General features: G+C 38.6%; 1 protein-coding gene across 1 annotated transcript; it reads right to left on the reverse strand.

The window, feature by feature from the left end:
* Positions 1-235: 235 nt before the first annotated feature.
* Positions 236-16,455, reverse strand: LOC124635574 (carboxypeptidase B-like). Its single transcript, XM_047171498.1, has 6 exons — positions 16,314-16,455; positions 15,733-15,942; positions 15,260-15,362; positions 12,488-12,610; positions 2,703-2,891; positions 236-912 (listed from the first exon to the last, which is right to left on the reverse strand). The coding sequence occupies exons 1-6, from the start codon at positions 16,379-16,381 to the stop codon at positions 319-321; spliced, it is 1,287 nt and encodes a 428-aa protein (XP_047027454.1). The 5' UTR covers positions 16,382-16,455; the 3' UTR covers positions 236-318.
* Positions 16,456-18,411: the final 1,956 nt, after the last annotated feature.

Genomic DNA, 18,411 nt, shown 5'->3' on the forward strand with positions numbered 1-18,411 from the left:
ATAATGAATACTTCAAATCGTAAATCGTAAATCGGGCCCATTAACTTCGCATTTGTGAAATTAGTCATTTGACTATATAGTTGTGCATTTGTTGAAACTGATAATAGTAAGTGGAAATTAACAATTATTTTCTTTGAATTTTATTTGTAAAAGAAAAAAATAAAAGACATTTTTATTTACTTACTGTATTTGCATCGTAAAAGGATACAGAGTAAGAGGAAAATAAAACAGCACAGATTTATAAAGTTCTTTTTAAAATAAATACAATATGTACAAAAGAAGAATACATTTTAAAATAAATTGCCATCAATAATCCATTTAAACAGTCCTCTTCCTGAAATTATCGCGAACATATCTGGCACCAGTTTTAATACCTTCAAAGGTCTCAAAGCCAGCCTGTTCAATGAACGCAGGGTCTACAAAGAATCCGAAACCACCAATACCGAATCTATGTCCAGGCAACTCATAAGTATAGGAATAAGGGACCCCTACACTTTGGGCGTAGTCCCCAGCACTACCTGATGCCTGGTACAAAACTAAAGCAACATTACCAACAATATAGTCATTATTCCAGCTCATCTTAACAGCGTCAATGGCCTGAGCCATTTGGACTCCCACCAAATGGACAAGCAGACCATTCGGAGGCAAAACTCCATTGCCATATCCATACAGAATCATGCTGCCAAAGCTATGGATGTCTAGGAAAAGTTCGATCCTGTCTCCGTACTGGTCGAAGATGGACTTGATGATGGCAGTTTCGGGTTCGGAGAAGGGGGAGGCTCCGTGGAAGGTGTCACTGCAAACGATGCTGCTGGAAGCTTGGGACCAGTGGATGTCGAAGTTTCTGTTCAAGTCTACTCCGACGCAGAGGGGTCCGTAGTTGGTGCTGCGGTTCTTGCGCCAGAGACGGAACTGGAAAGATTTTAAAAAGTCAATTCTAGAATATGATTTAGTGAAATTAAAATCTAAGAAGGTATTGAATACCTATAGAAACAGAGGAAATTCGTTTAATTGCGTGCAAAATAGCGCATTAAAAAAAGGGGTAAGTTGTATGAGATTTGATATCCACTCCTACAAATGATAGTTGAAGAATTATAAAAATGAAGAGGCTAGTCCAATTACACAGTATACCTTTGCCCAAATCCCATTTTATTCAAAGCCCTAAAAAATAAACCCCATAATTGATCCCGCTTTTTTTCCCGGATATTTTGGAAGCAGCGGTCGCGGTTATTTAATTGGCCTATAATTTAATATCGTGACGTGTGAGTTTCAGGCGTCATTTTATTTTGTAAATACAATTTGAGGTCCAATTTTTCATATCGGCGACCGCCACATATCGGTTCTAACAATTATCAGTGTTGTAGCTGTTTTGAAAATATAATATTAACAGAAATTTGAAAATAAATGTTGAGTACCAAATTGGTAAATGACAAGATGTTCATTTGTTAAAAAAATGAGTATTATAGTTCGGCCATTCAGAGAATGCGTTCCTGACACGTCGCGATTGAACTGACGACGTAACTTTGCAATGGCGTTGCAGTTACGATAAAAATATTTTTGCTGGTTGTTTACCGTTTTAACCATTGAGGAGCATTAAAACAACATTATTATATCAATAATCAATGAATGTTATAATTTTGTGCCAAACTGAGTGTCAAATAACTTGGTAAACAATATTTTTCTAAATCTATACTGCGCTATTACAAGGTTATGTCAGCGGTTTATATTTTGTAGTGCTGTGCTAAAAATAACAGGCAAGTATCGTAATCTGTTCTTATACAGTTATAATATAAAATAATACGTTTTGATTTTCTTTTTAAGAATTGGAAAATAATGGACTATAAGGCTTAATTATAACTTTTATGAAATATAAAAATAAAACTATGACCAAACCGCATTTTTATACTTAGATTAAAAATGGTAACCCCAAATGGCGTTATGGGCCGCCATTTTGTGACGCTAAAACAGTCGTCCGTTGTCGTTTCGTGCGCATAGACCACGTTTTTCAAGTGTTTTCGATCTGTTTTTATTTGATTACCCGGCTTTTGTTAGACCGAGATATCAGGATTGATTCTGTTATTGATAATAATATAATTATACATGTAGGCGAAGATGATGATGAAGACACCACCTCCTCAAGCAAATCGGAGTCTGATTAATATTCTGTTCGCACATTCAATTCAATGTACTTGTAACAAAGAATAAATAAAACAATTTTATTATATGAATATTACCTTTTTTTGGTTTCCACTTAAATAACTAAAATATAAAACAAATGATTCCGCCAATTTAAAACGAAAATAATCTTAAAATAATGCGGCGGTTCATTTTGAAGGAACGGTAACGAACTCAGTGTTATGTTGTGCCCATCACTAGTCGTGACTAACTGATAGGTGTCAGGAACGCATTCTCTGAACGGCCGAAGTATAGTTTCATTGTACTCATAAGAAGACCGCTTAATTAAGTTATACTTTTCGGTCTATTTACTTCAAAACTTTAGCTGCGTCAGATAGTTTTTTCGCAAATTAAATATCATCAAATGCCTACCTATGTGTATGGTTTGTCAGACTTATTACGTTGTGATAGAAACCTATTCATATTCCTGCAGAATCTCTTTATGTTTCTGAGCCCTGGCAACAACCATCGCTTAGCAGAACATGAGACCTTGGTATCCTGTTCATCATTCCTCAGACTTTCCTCACCTCTCCATGAGTATGAACATATCCATCAGGGTTGGCGATCGGCAGGATAATCCAGTCGATGTCCCTCACGAGGTCCTGTTCCGTTACATCAATCACCAGCTTATGGATGGCATAAAGAGTAGCAGGAAGGGTGATCCATTCACGAGCGTGCAGTAAAGATTCCATGAAGACTATGGGTTTGTTGGTGTCCTGAAAGGTGAAGAAAATGGTTGATCATTAAAACTTACATTTATTTATTCATTTGGGATGCCAACTGAACAGTTATTGCATAACTAGCTTTCGCCCGCGGTTTCACCCGCGTCCCGTAGCCGGATGGTGAAAAACTATCCTAAAACCTTCTCCCGGGTCTAAGTTACCTCCCCTCTAATTTTCAGCCAAATCGGTCAAGCCGTTTTCATGTTATGTCGTGACAACGGAGAGCGGGTTTCATTTTTATATGTATAGATGTATAGGAAAAATCGATACATGCAAAAAAGTTACAAGCTAAATGCATAACCAATTACAAGCAAACACCACATGTTCAAGATTTTATAAAAGTTTACGAAATCTTTTAATTGAGATATTGAGTACGTCTAAGGATGAACTTGATAATTTGTCAGATTTGGTAATTTTGTGTCTTAGTTACTACGACTACGTCGTACGACGTATAAATTCCTTATGTACTCCCCTTATGTGCTCCCCTTATATATTCCCCTTATGTACTTCCTTATGTGCTCACCTTATATACTCCCCTTATGTACTTCTTTATGTAGTCACCTTATACATATACCCCTCTTGTGTACTCCCCTTATGTACTTCCTTATGTACTCACCTTATATACACCCCTTATATACTCCCCTTATGTTCTTCCTTATGTACTCTCCTTATATACACCCGTTATGTACTCCCCTTATGTTCTTCCTTATGTACTCCCCTGATATACTCACCTTATATACTCCCCTTATGTATTTCCTTATATACTCCCCTTATGTACTCCCCCTATGTACTTCCTTATGTACTCCCCTAATGTACTCACCTTATATACACCCGTTGTTTGAGCTTGCATGCATTCCTTATTCCTTTCATTTCCCTCTCCTAGTTCCAAAAACTGCCACTCACCAAGCGAGACGTGGCGCCACCGTCAATGCAAAAAACTTTCGCGCGAGTGCCAAAAAATACGACGCCGGCCGCCATAACGCGCCGCAAATTAAAATCAAAAACTGTCTAAACTTCTATAAACTTCTTAAACTAATCAAAAGCCCCTGCAGGGAGTTACTGGGCGCCCATCAAACCATAAATTACATGTGTACAAGTGATCTGTGCAGTAGCGTGAGTGGATCAAGTTGCAGCAACCGGCGGAACTTTGTAAGTACCTACTGATTCCTATTTCCCATCGGTCCTGTGTGCAGCTTTCCATAAACCTCTCACAGAAAATCTCGTCCAGCCTTACAACCTGGATAGATCTGTAAAAAACCCTAATGGTCTAGGGCTTACGGTCAACGAAGCGCCGTTCAAGTCACACCATTTTTAGTGATCCTTCTGAGCCGCATAATATACCTAATTGTTGAGTGTGCTTGGTTCAAATCGTGTAACCTACGACTCAATTATTACGTTAAAGTACTAAGTTGTCCATTTTTAGTCATTGAATTCTAAACAATACAAAATGGATAGCAAAGAAACTAAACTCAAACTTCTCGTCACTCAACGTGAGTACGTATTTCGTGAGATTCAAATTTTATTCGATTTATCTCGTCAACTAACATCCGATAAGTCCAAGTTAGGCTCATTTAAGAGTAGGTATAGACGTATTGACGACTTGCGTCATGAATACATAAATTTCACGAACGAAATAAACTCGTTAAAACTAGCTTTGAATCCTCAAGACAGTATAAACATGAAAACGGTTGATGCCTTTGACGACATGTACTACGCAGTCAACGAAGTCGCAGAAATCTACCTACAGTGTGATAAAAGTGAAGCCGCATTGCCGTTCCGCGACGCCATCTCATCGGAGGCAACCGGAAACCGAAAACCATTCGCGCAACCACGTTTACCTAAAATCGAACTTATTAAATTTGACGGAAATATAGAATATTGGCAAACATTCTATGACACATTTGCATCTCTCGTGCACAATAACGAAAACATTTCTAATATCGAAAAGTTTCATTATTTACTTTCTTGCCTCACGGGTTCCGCGTTATCAATCGCCAAGGGCATTCCGGTCACATCAGACAATTATCAAATTGTTTTCGATGCGCTAATAGATCGGTATCAAAATAAGCGAATCTTAGCAGTAAATTATTTGGAAAAAATCTGTAGTCATCCTACATTAAAATCTAGTAATCTTAACGATTTACGTAAGATCACTAGTTTATTACAGGAATCCGTAAACGCTTTGAAATCCATTAAAATCGAAAACCTTGGTGAATTTATTTTGTTTTATTTATCTTCTCGCATATTAGACTCTGATACACGAAAGCGATTCGAAAGTCAAAACAAAAGTCAGATACCTACTTTTATCGAATTATTAACATTCCTACAAAGTTATCTAAAAATATTAGAAGCTAGTGAGCCTTATAAATGTAATTCGAGCAATAGTTTGCCACCGATGGCACGTAGAAATAACAATAATTTTACGAAGTCAAAGTTATCATCATTTCCCGCGCATTTTAACGATAACGCGGCATCGATGTCGTTCGATGAGTGCACAGGGCCGTACTCAGATGCAGGGCCGCACTCAGGCGCGAGTTCTAACTTTAATAATACATCAAATGTGAATCTTGAGTCAATTTTAAATCAATGTAATTTGAATACAGGGTCGAACTCTAATACAGGGTCGCATTTTATTGACAACAATTTCATGCAAAATAAGAATTTAAATAATTCTGATGTTCATGCATACTCAGTGTCAGATAAAAAATTTGGGTGTGCATGCTGTGGATATTTTCACCACACTATTTATAAGTGTCCGGTGTTTAATTCAAAAAATGTAAATGAACGTGAATCTTTAGCCAAATCAAAGCGCTTATGTTTCAATTGCTTAAAGCCCAATCATGCGGCTGATATGTGTCTGTCCAAAGCTTGCTGTACCAAATGCAACGCGCGTCATCACACGCTACTTCATCGCGACCAGGGCCCCACGTCAGCGTGTCCTGTGACTTCTTGTGCTACTCCAGCGGTTCCAGCTTCTTCTGCTGACCCAGTAGTTACTCTTAATTCTATGAATACAAGTTGCAACTTGCAGCAACATCGCTCATTAGTGTTATTAGGAACATGTGTGGTTAGGGCGTATGGTCCTTGTGGTGTTACACATCTTCGAGCACTTATTGATAGCGGTGCACAGAGTTGTTTCTTAACAACTGCCTGCGCACTTCGATTAGGTTTACCCTTACGTAGTTGTGATTATTCTGTTGTTGGAATAGGACAGAATCCAGTGCTTGAAGTCAAAGGTGAAACATCATTTAAGATTCAACCATTACACTCAGATCAACCAACTTTTACGGTACGAGCTGTTGTCATGGAAGCTCTCACACATAAAATGCCTTCAGTAGAAATACCTTCTTTTGTCAAAGCTAACCTCAAGCACTTGGTTCTAGCTGACAGTGACTTTGATAAACCCGGTGACATTGATCTTTTGTTAGGCGCAGATATTTTCCATAGCATTTATAATGGTCAACGACTTGAAGTAGGCCCGGGTCTACCGGTAGCCCTACATAGTGTATTCGGCTGGGTTATCACGGGCAGGCTCGACGCTGAGTGTTCGCCTCCAGCTGAAACGTCAACACTTTTGGCTTCCACAGCTGCCTTAGACAATGTGGTCAAGCGATTCTGGGAGGTAGAAGAGCCGCCTAAGCAAAAGATTGTCAACCCGGAAAATGAAAAATGTGAACAGATGTACACAGACCTCGTTCGACGCAACGAAGATGGAAGATATGTAGTACCTATGCTACTCAAGGAAGAACATGAGCAGTTAGGAGACTCTCATCGCACGGCCTTATCCAGACTTCATAATTTGGAGAAACGGTTCCTTCATCACGAAGACCTGAAACACGATTATGGAGAATTCATGCAAGAGTATCAAGACTTACATCACATGCATCAAGTTGAACCTTCTGATACAGATTTTAGATATTTGATTCCGCATCACTGCGTCATCAGACCTGACAGCACGTCAACGAGACTGCGTGTAGTTTTTGACGCCAGCGCGAAGACATCTAGCGGCATGTCTCTTAACGATATTGTCTACACAGGTCCAAAACTTCAAAACGATATCGTTGATATTATTACAAAATTTCGTTTACACAAAGTAGTCTTCACAGCCGACGTTTCCAAAATGTATAGAAATATTGAACTTCGTCCTGAGGACCGCAAGTATCAACATATCCTGTGGCGTAGCTCAACTTGTGAAGAAGTCCGTGAATATGAACTTAAGACTGTGACCTACGGCGTGAGCAGTTCACCATTTTTAGCCATCCGTACGCTACACCAGCTAGCAAACGATCACGGTGCATCATGGCCGGAAGCTGCTTCCATTCTGCGTCATGACACGTTCATGGATGACGTCACCGCTGGCGCTCCTTCAGTTGAAGCTGCCTTAAATCTGAAAGACGGAATTATTAATTTGCTGAATTGTGGTAAATTCGAACTACGTAAATGGAGTAGTAACTCACCTGAGTTCCTTGCACAACTTCCTTCTGAACATTGTCAAGTTCCAAAATCATTTTGTGACGATCAAAACATACAAACTTTAAAAATATTAGGTCTGCAATGGGACCCGAATCTAGATCTTTTTACTTATTCTCAATCTGAATTCACTCCAAAATTTACAAAGCGTTCCATTCTTTCTAATGTTGCTCGCATTTATGACCCATTGGGTTGGTTAACTCCCATGGTGCTTAAAGCTAAATTGATTCTTCAAGCCCTGTGGAAACTTCAATTAAATTGGGACGATCCTGTGCCAGACAGTATTGCTCATCAATGGACTGAGTTTGTCTCTGAGCTCAGTTACCTTAAACAAGTACAAATTCCTCGTCATATTCTGCCCTCAGACGTAGTAGAATGCCAGCTCGTTGGTTTTTGTGATGGTTCATCCAAAGGTTACGGTTGTTGTATTTATTTAAGATCTGTCTGTAGAGGTAAAATTTCAGTTAAATTATTAATCGCGAAGTCGAGAGTAGCTCCCATAAAACCAGTTACGATTAATCGCCTCGAACTTCTTGGTGCAGTACTTCTAGCTCGGGTCTTGAAACACATGGCTGACTTGTTAAATCCACACCTGAAGCTCTCTCGAGTGATTGCCTTCACTGATAGTAGTACAGTTTTATCTTGGCTTAATACTGAACCTTATAAATTAAAGACCTTTGTTTCGCATCGTGTAGTTAAAATTACCGATCTCGTACAGATTCAAAATTGGTATCACGTATCGACCTCCGATAATCCAGCTGATCATAGCAGTCGTGGGTTGTCATGTTCACAGCTGATCGCTTCTGATACCTGGTGGTCAGGTCCATCTTGGCTTTCTCTAGAGACTTCAGTATGGCCAGTTTCACAGGACGTATACGTGCCACCTGGAGGTGTGCCTGAGGTGAAGAGCTTGCCTGTGATAACTCATTCCGCGGACTTAGTGCCTTTATATGAGGATCCGATTAAAAAATTATTAAGTCATTATTCTTCATTTTCACGTGTCCAAAGAGCATTAGCTTGGTTGTTGCGATTTAGTAAAGTCTTGAGAAAACTTACTTTCAATCGTAAAACCTTGACTGTGGAGGAATTAGAAAATTCATTATCCCTGCTTGTTCAACATGAGCAGACGGAACACTTTGCTACTGAGATAGAGTCAGTAAAATGTGAAAGGACTTGTTCACGTCCTATTCAAAAACTTAATCCCTTTCTCGATCACCGAGGACTCTTGCGAGTGGGGGGGCGTTTAGTAAATTCAAAACTTCCTCTCTCTGAAATTTACCCTTTGTTGTTACCAAAGAATTCACGACTGTCTGCACTTATAGTTGACTATTTTCATAAACTTCACCTTCATTGTGGACCTAGAATGTTGCAGTCTATGATAAGTCGTAGATTCTGGATTTTGGGTATTCGCAATTTAATACGATCGCGACTTTCCAAGTGTGTAACGTGCTTCAAAGTAAATCCCACATCAGTTTCACCTATAATGGGAAATCTACCGGCACCCCGAGTACAACCTTCACGATGTTTTTCAAAGATAGGGATAGATTTCGCAGGACCCTTCATCGTGAAAGAGAGTAAAAGGCGTAAGGCGCCTGTTTACAAGGTGTACGTCTGTGTCATGGTATGTCTCGCAGTAAAAGCGATCCATCTTGAGCTAGTTACAGACTTGTCGACAAGTGCATTTATCGCAGCTTTGGACAGATTCGTATCACGCCGTGGTCTTTGTCAACTTATTATCTCTGATTGTGGTACAAATTTTGTCGGGGCCAAGCGCTACTTAAGCGAGGTCCACCAGTTTCTTTCCACTCAGGAGTCAGAACTTAATACTGAGTGTACAAAGCGTAATATCGTGTGGCAACATAATCCACCAACTGCTAGCCACTTTGGCGGTATTTTTGAAAGTGGTGTTAAGTCGATGAAGTACCACCTTAAACGAGTTGTTGGCTTACAAGTGCTAACGTTCGAAGAGATGTTGACTGTGCTGAATAAAGTAGAAGCCGTCCTTAACTCTCGGCCGTTATGCGCTTTGTCTAGCGATCCCACTGAGGTAGATGTCTTGACACCGGGTCATTTCATCACTGGTGGTCCTTTGGTATCATTACCGGAGATCCCGCTTACGGATACGTATTTACCGCCTAAAGAGCGATGGCAATTGTTGCAGAAAATGACACAGAGTTTTTGGAAAATTTGGCAAAGAGATTACCTTCATACACTGCAGCAGAGATGCAAATGGTTCAAAGACCAAGTCAATGTGCAAGTGGGTGATATAGTTACAATTGTGGAACAAAATCTTCCCCCGTTGGAGTGGCGTTTCGGTCGTGTTGTCGAGCTTCATCCAGGCTCTGATGGTGTAGTGCGTGTCGTCACGCTACGTACGGCCAAAGGACTACTTCGACGGCCTGTAGTCAAGATTTGCCCTTTGCCTACTTCTAACTAAACTTTAACCTTTCCATTGTATTTTTTTTAACCATAATTATTGTTAATGTAGCTTATAATCAACTTACTTTTAACTTAAAATTATAAACTTAGAATCGTAATCACGTAACTTACTAGGTAATTCAGCACGATTTGAACTCAAGCACACATAACACACATCTTTTAGTCTTTTCGACTCTTATTTTGTGAAATCCCTGGACTGATTTCAAGTGGGGGGGAATGTTTGAGCTTGCATGCATTCCTTATTCCTTTCATTTCCCTCTCCTAGTTCCAAAAACTGCCACTCACCAAGCGAGACGTGGCGCCACCGTCAATGCAAAAAACTTTCGCGCGAGTGCCAAAAAATACGACGCCGGCCGCCATAACGCGCCGCAAATTAAAATCAAAAACTGTCTAAACTTCTATAAACTTCTTAAACTAATCAAAAGCCCCTGCAGGGAGTTACTGGGCGCCCATCAAACCATAAATTACATGTGTACAAGTGATCTGTGCAGTAGCGTGAGTGGATCAAGTTGCAGCAACCGGCGGAACTTTGTAAGTACCTACTGATTCCTATTTCCCATCGGTCCTGTGTGCAGCTTTCCATAAACCTCTCACAGAAAATCTCGTCCAGCCTTACAACCTGGATAGATCTGTAAAAAACCCTAATGGTCTAGGGCTTACGGTCAACGAAGCGCCGTTCAAGTCACACCACCCGTTATGTACTCCCCTTATGTACTCCCCTTATATACTCCCATTATGTACTTCCTTATGTACTCACCTTATATACTCCCCTTATGTATTTCCTTATGTACTCACCTTATATACACCCGTTATGTACTCCCCTTATGTTCTTCCTTATATACTCCCCTTATGTACTTCTTTATGTACTCACCTTATATACACCCCTTATATACTCCCCTTATGGTCTTCGTTATGTACTCCCCTTATGTACTCACCTTATGTGCTCCCCTTATATACTCCCCTTATGTTCTTCCTTATGTACTCTCCTTATATACACCCGTTATGTACTCCCCTTATGTTCTTCCTTATGTACTCCCCTTATATACTCACCTTATATACTCCCCTTATGTATTTCCTTATATACTCCCCTTATGTACTTCCTTATGTACTCACCTTATATACTTCCCTTATGTACTTCCTTATGTACTCCCATTATGTACTTCCTTATGTACTTCCTTATGTACTCACCTTATTTGCTCCTCTTATACAAGGTGTTGATTTGCATTTGTGCCATACTTCAGGAGGAGGACATACAATACGTTAATAATCGATTGGAATTACAGTAGACGGGAAATAGCTAATATGCACTGCTTTTTTTGTCATTGTAATGTCGTAGTATTTCAGAAATAATCCAATTTTATGAATGAAATTTATGAATAATCGTTGCGTATGCTTTGTGTTTGCGTTTGTGTGAGGGCGCAGCACGGTTTTAAGGCCAGTAACACACGCGCGAAGTTTAAATACGGCTAGATGACATTGACGGAATTCCGAAAAAAAAAATATTACGTACCAATTTTTTTGTTGATTTGGGTCGAGAATCAGTAGCATAATTACGTCCTTGAATATGGCACGAATGCAAATCAACAGCTTGTATACTCCCCTTATGTATTTCCTTATGTACTCACCTTATATACACCCGTTATGTACTCCCCTTATGTTCTTCCTTATATACTCCCCTTATGTACTTCCTTATGTACTCTCCTTATATACACCCGTTATGTACTCCCCTTATGTTCTTCCTTATGTACTCCCCTTATATACTCACCTTATATACTCCCCTTATGTATTTCCTTATATACTCCCCTTATGTACTCCCCCTATGTACTTATTTTAATATTAGTGAGTTACCAGTCTCAATATGCCTCACAATGACACCAATTAATTAATTGTTATTTATCAGTCTAAATCCTACTCTAATAACAAAATTAATCTGCTCGTATAAGATAATGAAGTATTTTGCGACATCCACGTAATGATGGAAACCAATTACTTTAATCTTTAACGTAGGCGTGATAAACTGATGATATGGGCAGTAATTAAATGTGGACTACTGATTGTGAAAATAACTTAGGATTTTGATTAATATTTACTTAATTATGCCCATGGCTGATATAAAGATGAAGGAAAACATCTCGAGGAAACCTGGACTATATAGTCTGAAATAAGCAACCCGCATTGAGCAAGCGTGGTGATTAATGCTCAATCCTTCTCCGTGTGAGAGGAGGTCTGTGCCCAGCAGTGGGACGATAAAAAGGCTGTAACAGTAATTATGCCCAGGTTGAGTTGAGGTCAGATAGGCAGTCACTCCACTGATACTCCACCAACATAGACATGAAAAGGCTAGACTGATATTGATATAATTATTTACATACTAGCTTACGCCCGCGGCTTCACCCGCGTCGAGTTCGGTTATACCGCATTTCCAAGAGAACTCTTCAAAAGTCTGGGATAAAAAATCCTATGGTCCTTTTCAAGGTCAATTCTATCTCTGTACCAAATTTATTAAAATCAGTTCAGTGGTTTAGACGTGAAAGCGTAACAGACAGACAGACAGAGTTACTTTCGCATTTATAATATTAGTAGGGATTCTTTTCTGATATTAAACAATGAGAATGGTATTTTCAGGTCTTGATTTGGGTATGAAAAACATTCAGTGAAAAATAATTTTGTTTTTTTTTTACCTCGAAGTTACTGGTAGAAATCTTGATGTACTTGATGTCTCTGCCTTCGAAACTCTTGCCAGCGTTCACCAGCGTCACCGTCTCTGGGTATGCTTCAGCCAACATGTCTAGGAAAGTATCGACCTACAAAAATATATTACAAACATTCATTGATTACTTCTGGACCAAAGAAACAGCGATGAATGAGCGAACCACATCCAGCATGTCGATTCTATAAAATATCACAACTCACTTCGACATCACTCTCACTTCGACTTCGATCTAAAGGTAGAATTCCGTGGACGCGACAATAGTCAACCTATGAAAATGTATGGCACCGTTGCCGAGGCCCGTGACAGTCGCGCGCGGCCGACGAATTTCGTAAGCTGCTCGCGGCATTGTCAACAATTTAATTCTGGTTTTACTAAAATTCTATAGATGTTATTAAGCGCTAGACCATGTTGAGAAGCGTACGGCCGCGAGCGGCTCACGAAATTCGTCGTCCGCGCGCGACTGTCGCGGCCCTCGGCAGCGGTGCCATACATTTTCATAGGTTGACTTTTGTCGCGCGCGGCTGCGACAATCGTGACCCACGGAATTCTACCTTAAAGTTTCGTGATTGACATTGTCAAACTACACTAGCGCTACACTATCGAACGTGTTGACAAGTTGAACTAAATTAAACTCGAGATTTTGACAGATCTGCCAAAATCTGTCTATCTATAGGGGAGGTAGGGGAGAGATGGGCAGTTGGGAGACATGATCAAATCAGAATAAAAGGGGGGTCCTTTTATTCTGATTTGATCATAGTTTTTTTTTTTTTTATTGGGTAGTTTACGTTACCGACTGGTAACGGTGTTCATCCATAGACTATCTGTCATTTCTGTGAGTTGTCAAGAACAAACACTCGTAAAAGTACTTAAATATTTTGTTGCGGTTTCGGATCGTTATAAAGAGAAAACTAATGAAAGGTATGTGTATTTTCTATTATTAATGATTGATTGTCAAAATCTCCAGTTATGATTATAGTAAGTCGATGCAATCCACACCTATTATACCTCTAGAAGAGGTACTACAGCAATAGTTTATGGGCCCCACGTTTTTATTTTAGTCTAATATGACCGGGACCACCTACGTAGGTTGACAGGTAAGTAACTATTTTTTATTTTCTAGTTTTCAGTGCACATAAGATAAAACCGTTTTACTTAAGTTTTTTTACCGATTTTTTTTTTATAAACTTAGTCAAAAGTGTCCAATGCTCCCTATGGTAGGGAGGCTTGGACATACCATGTAATGTATAATTTGTAAATTTTTGTTCTTCTTCTTCAGTGAAAATTTGTGAGGTTATAAATCTGCGCTAAAAATCCTTTATAGAATCTTGTTTCAGGTACCGTTGCCAACTTGATCTAGGGACTCCATATTTATCAGCTGTTAATTTTATTTTTTGACCTTTTGATACCTCTTGTATTGCTCGTTATATTAAATCTTTAGGAATTTCCCGTCGCAAACCATTCTTTTTAACCCCCGACGCAAAAACGACGGGGTGTTATAAGTTTGACGTGTCTGTGTGTGTGTGTGTGTATGTGGCATCGTAGCTCCCAAACGGATGATCCGATTGTAATGCGGTTTTTTTTGTTTAAAAGGAATGTCATTCGGGAGTGTTCTTAGCTATGTTTGGTGGAAATCGGTTCAGGTCTTCAAGGTCATCAGCTCGTTTGTTAGGTGTGATAGGAATGTTACACGCTCAGTTTACTTGCAAGCATATGTGGGATCTAAAATTTGAAATACTAATGTCTTCTGAAACCGCTGAGCTGGTCTGCTGTTAGGACACGAAGATAGGAGACGTAACCCTGAACTGCCTTTTAGTAAACCCATCGAGTTTGGGCTTTTTTAATTTGTCTTGACTAGTTTTCTTCATGTTTCTAATTGACGAGAACCTAATGCTGGAAATGGGATGTGGCGGATGAAACCCTAGAATGGTATATAACCCTGGATCAACAAAGGTCCATCTTTATTGTTTCTCAATCTGTGCAATTCTCCCAGAGCCAGTTTGTCATGAGGATTGTTAAACAGCTTCCTTTGGCTGAGATCGCATAATTATAGCGAACCCATCATAAAAAGAAGGAAAAATGAAGGAAAAAGGAGCCCCTTTAAAAAACCATGAAATAAAATAAAATTATAAATTTAAAAAAACCCCCGACCCAAAAAAGTACGCAATTATTATGACAAAATGTTATAAACGATAAACCCTATAAAAAGCAAAAAGTAACTTTAAACACTACGTAAGTACCAACTAAAGCATGTCAGACTAAACAAAATTTTGACGTGTCGACGGTTTTATTTAAACCGTTTAAATATCTCGTAATGTTGAAACTGATTGTAATTTTTAGGATAGCTCTTTGATTTTATCTAGCCAAACATAAGAAATGGCAATAAAATTGATTATCTGTAAAATCTGATTTTTTATGCAATAAATGTGAAAAAGTGCCCATCCCTCCCCTACCTCCCCTAAAGTATGAAATGACATTACGAATCGAAGTGAAATGCGAGTTGTTGATCGAATTTTATAGAATCGCAGGACAGCATTCTATTAAAATGTAATTATTTAATGGCAGTAGTTTCTTCATAATATTGTGACTATCATTAAGTCACTGATAGCCAACATCGGAACAGCAAAGTTATCTGAAGAGTAATATTAGCTATTCATAGAAACGATTTCACACAGCAGACCGTGGTCTACTCGTAACCTTAATATTTTATAGGAATTTCTTAATTATATAGGAGTATACCAACCTGATGATAAGTGTAGATCTGGTCGAAAGGCAGAGAGTCTAGTCTTGAACCATTGTTCTTCTTTGATGCTGCTGAAAGAAGACTGTCTTCCAAATCCAGCAGACTGCAGAGGTAAGTTAGATTTGTTTAATAAACCTGCCCTGATTCAAATATCCCACGATCATAACTTCATCAACTAAAGACAGAAATATTGTGTCTTTTTTGACAAAGTATTAACGAAAAGACCGTCAGACCATCAAAAGACCATGGTCAGTTTTTCTCTTAGCTATACTTTAAACACTTCAATTCTAACAACTGTGTTAAAAAAATATACAAGTTGAAACGGACAAGGTAGTACAGTAGACTGCACATCAGTGGTAACTGTCATGCACCTCAACTCAACAGTAATAAGCACGATTTTCCTATAAAACTGTTACCACTGACCTGAAGTTGACTGTACCTAATCATAATACTTAATTCAATCCGCAACTTACTCCTTAATATTATCAGTTTCAACAATGAACTCTACTCCAGCGGCTTTAAGTTCATTTTGGAACTGCGCCTTCTTCTCCTTAGGTACCAAGACTTGCCCAGCACGGCCTGGCAGTGCATGAGACCAGACGTCAAGATCTAAGGCATGGCTCAGGTAGTTGACCAGCTCAGTTTGATCCGTGGACTTCACTGTCACTTTGTATAGCCCGTGTCTGGAAGAGAGGTCATTTTATGTTAGTTGATATGGTTATGGCTACTAATAGTTGAGATTAATAAAAAAGGGAATATTGGGTGTTGGTAAAGCATCTTTTGATATTATCATCATGTTATTATACTTAGTAGACGAAAGAATTATCAGTAGATTCTAGAATCAATACTGTAGTTTTTATTTCGTAAGAAATCGTACACCTATTTAATTTTTATATTTATATTTCCCCTACACTGTATAGATTTTAATGGGGCACGAACAAAATAAAAAAATGAGGACACCTCTTCCTAATTTGTTTGGGTAACCATCAGCTTGCTAAACTATAGATTTCTGACATCCTTTGATTCTATATTAAAATATCTTAGATTCTCTTACCCATCATAAATCTCGTGTTTGGCCAAAGCCAATCCGATGAAAACGAACAAACTCACTACCCGCAACATCTCCACTTAATAGACTGGGCAAATTAATTTAACAATACCATATCTATATCAGATTTAATATTATCATTATCGATCCGTCATTGCGAAATTCATTGATATGAGAGATAATTAATTAAATTCTAATAATTATCAGGATTCAGATAACAATACAATAGAGCAATCTCTCTAATTTCTATATTATCCTTTGGTTTTCCCATCCACTACTATCCGAACTATGTAATTATCATATTAGCAATTTTTAACACGCTTATATTAGCTTCACTTGTAACTGTGTATGTAAGAAAATCTTGGAATCTTAATTTGACCCACTTCCCGGTCTTCGGTTTAGATGAAATTTTGCACCCGCTCGGAGTTCTGATCACAATACATGACAAGCGTGTTTGTTAGTTTTTTTCAGTTTTTTTTAAAGAAATTTGTAGCTAAAATCAGCTTTGAGCTAGCGTGCTGATTAACGCTCATTTCATCTCTGTATGAGAAGAGGCCTGTGCCCAGCAGTGTGAAAATAACAAAGCTGATGATAATGAGGTAAAATAGACAAATTTTTGCATCAACACCAGAAGCAAAAAAATATTGAAATCCAAGCAAAAATCGACGTTATGTCTAAGCAAGAAGATTCAATTTCGTTTGTCCCAATTTGGAAGTTCTCAGCTGGTGTTTTATATTTTAAAAGAGAGACATTCCCGAATGCACTACAGGGTGTTACATTCGCTGTACTTTAATTAAATAGTACAAAATAATCGCTTCGCAGAACAAACTGACAACATAATTAAAAATTGTATCCCTTGGCGTTGAATAACGTTGAAAAACAGCTTGTGCTAACAGATGCGAGAATTTATTTTAATACTCGCTTTTCACGTGGTTTCACTCGTGTTTTTAAGGAATTACTGAGGTCGGTCCCAGACATGATAGAAAAACTATTTTACACGCTTTTTATTAGCTTCACCTGTATGTTTGTAGGTTTGTAACCGACTTCTTTGGGCGCGATTTTGACCCACTTTAAACGGCCAGATTTCGTTCAAACTTTGTAGATTTATTGAGGACCGATGACAATACACTAATTTGATAAAATTATTCCATTTTTAACCGACTTCCCAAAAAGGAGGAGGTTACACATACACATCGATTACTCCGAGGTTTATAGACCGATTTACGTGATTCTTTTTTTGTTCGACTCGGAATAGCTGCCAGTTGGTCCCATAGTCATCAGGTCAGGATCTGATGATGGAAACCCTGAGAAATCGAGGGCAACCATCGAAAGTTGTAGGCATACATAGGGTAAAAACTTGACACTCAGGTGTACGCCTAAAAGCACTATTCAACTGTGAAGATTTGGAGCTGACCTGATGATGGAGACCAGAGAGGGTCGAGGGAACTCGACAACTGAATACGTAAACTACCTCGTGTTTGGGCTTAAATTATTTGTATTGACAAGACCTTTGCAACAGTGAAGGTTTGGAGCTTACCTGATGATGGAGACCAGAGAAAGTCGAGGGAACTCGACAACTGAATATGTAAACTACCTCGTGTTTGGGCTTAAATTATTCGTATTGACAAGACCTATGCAACAGTGAAGGTTTGGAGCTGACCTGATGATGGAGACCAGAGAAAGTCGAGGGAACTCGACAACTGAATATGTAAAATACCTCGTTTGGACTTATATTATTTGTATTGATGAGAACTTCCCACTTGTATGGATAGTGACAACTATTCGTATCACTGAAAAGCTTTAAATAAATAACCTTTTTACAAAAAAATTAAACCGACTTCCCAAAACACTAAAAAGCAAAAAAAAAAACTAATTTTAGGTGCATCGGCCTAGAAGTCGGTGGCAAAATTAACTTAGTAACATCCATTAGACACCGACTTCTAGGCTTTTCAATTTGCAAAATATGATTTTTGTTAATTTATATAATTTTCATCTATAGTCGATAAGGTAAGAAAATTAATTAGAATTTTCTAGAATTTTTCTCTTCAGTCGATAAGGCAGGACTCGGTGTTAATTTTTATTTCCAATAATTATCTTTAGCCGT

The sequence above is a fragment of the Helicoverpa zea genome, chromosome 13 (genome assembly GCF_022581195.2).
Source record: "Helicoverpa zea isolate HzStark_Cry1AcR chromosome 13, ilHelZeax1.1, whole genome shotgun sequence".
Lineage (NCBI taxonomy): Eukaryota > Metazoa > Arthropoda > Insecta > Lepidoptera > Noctuidae > Helicoverpa > Helicoverpa zea.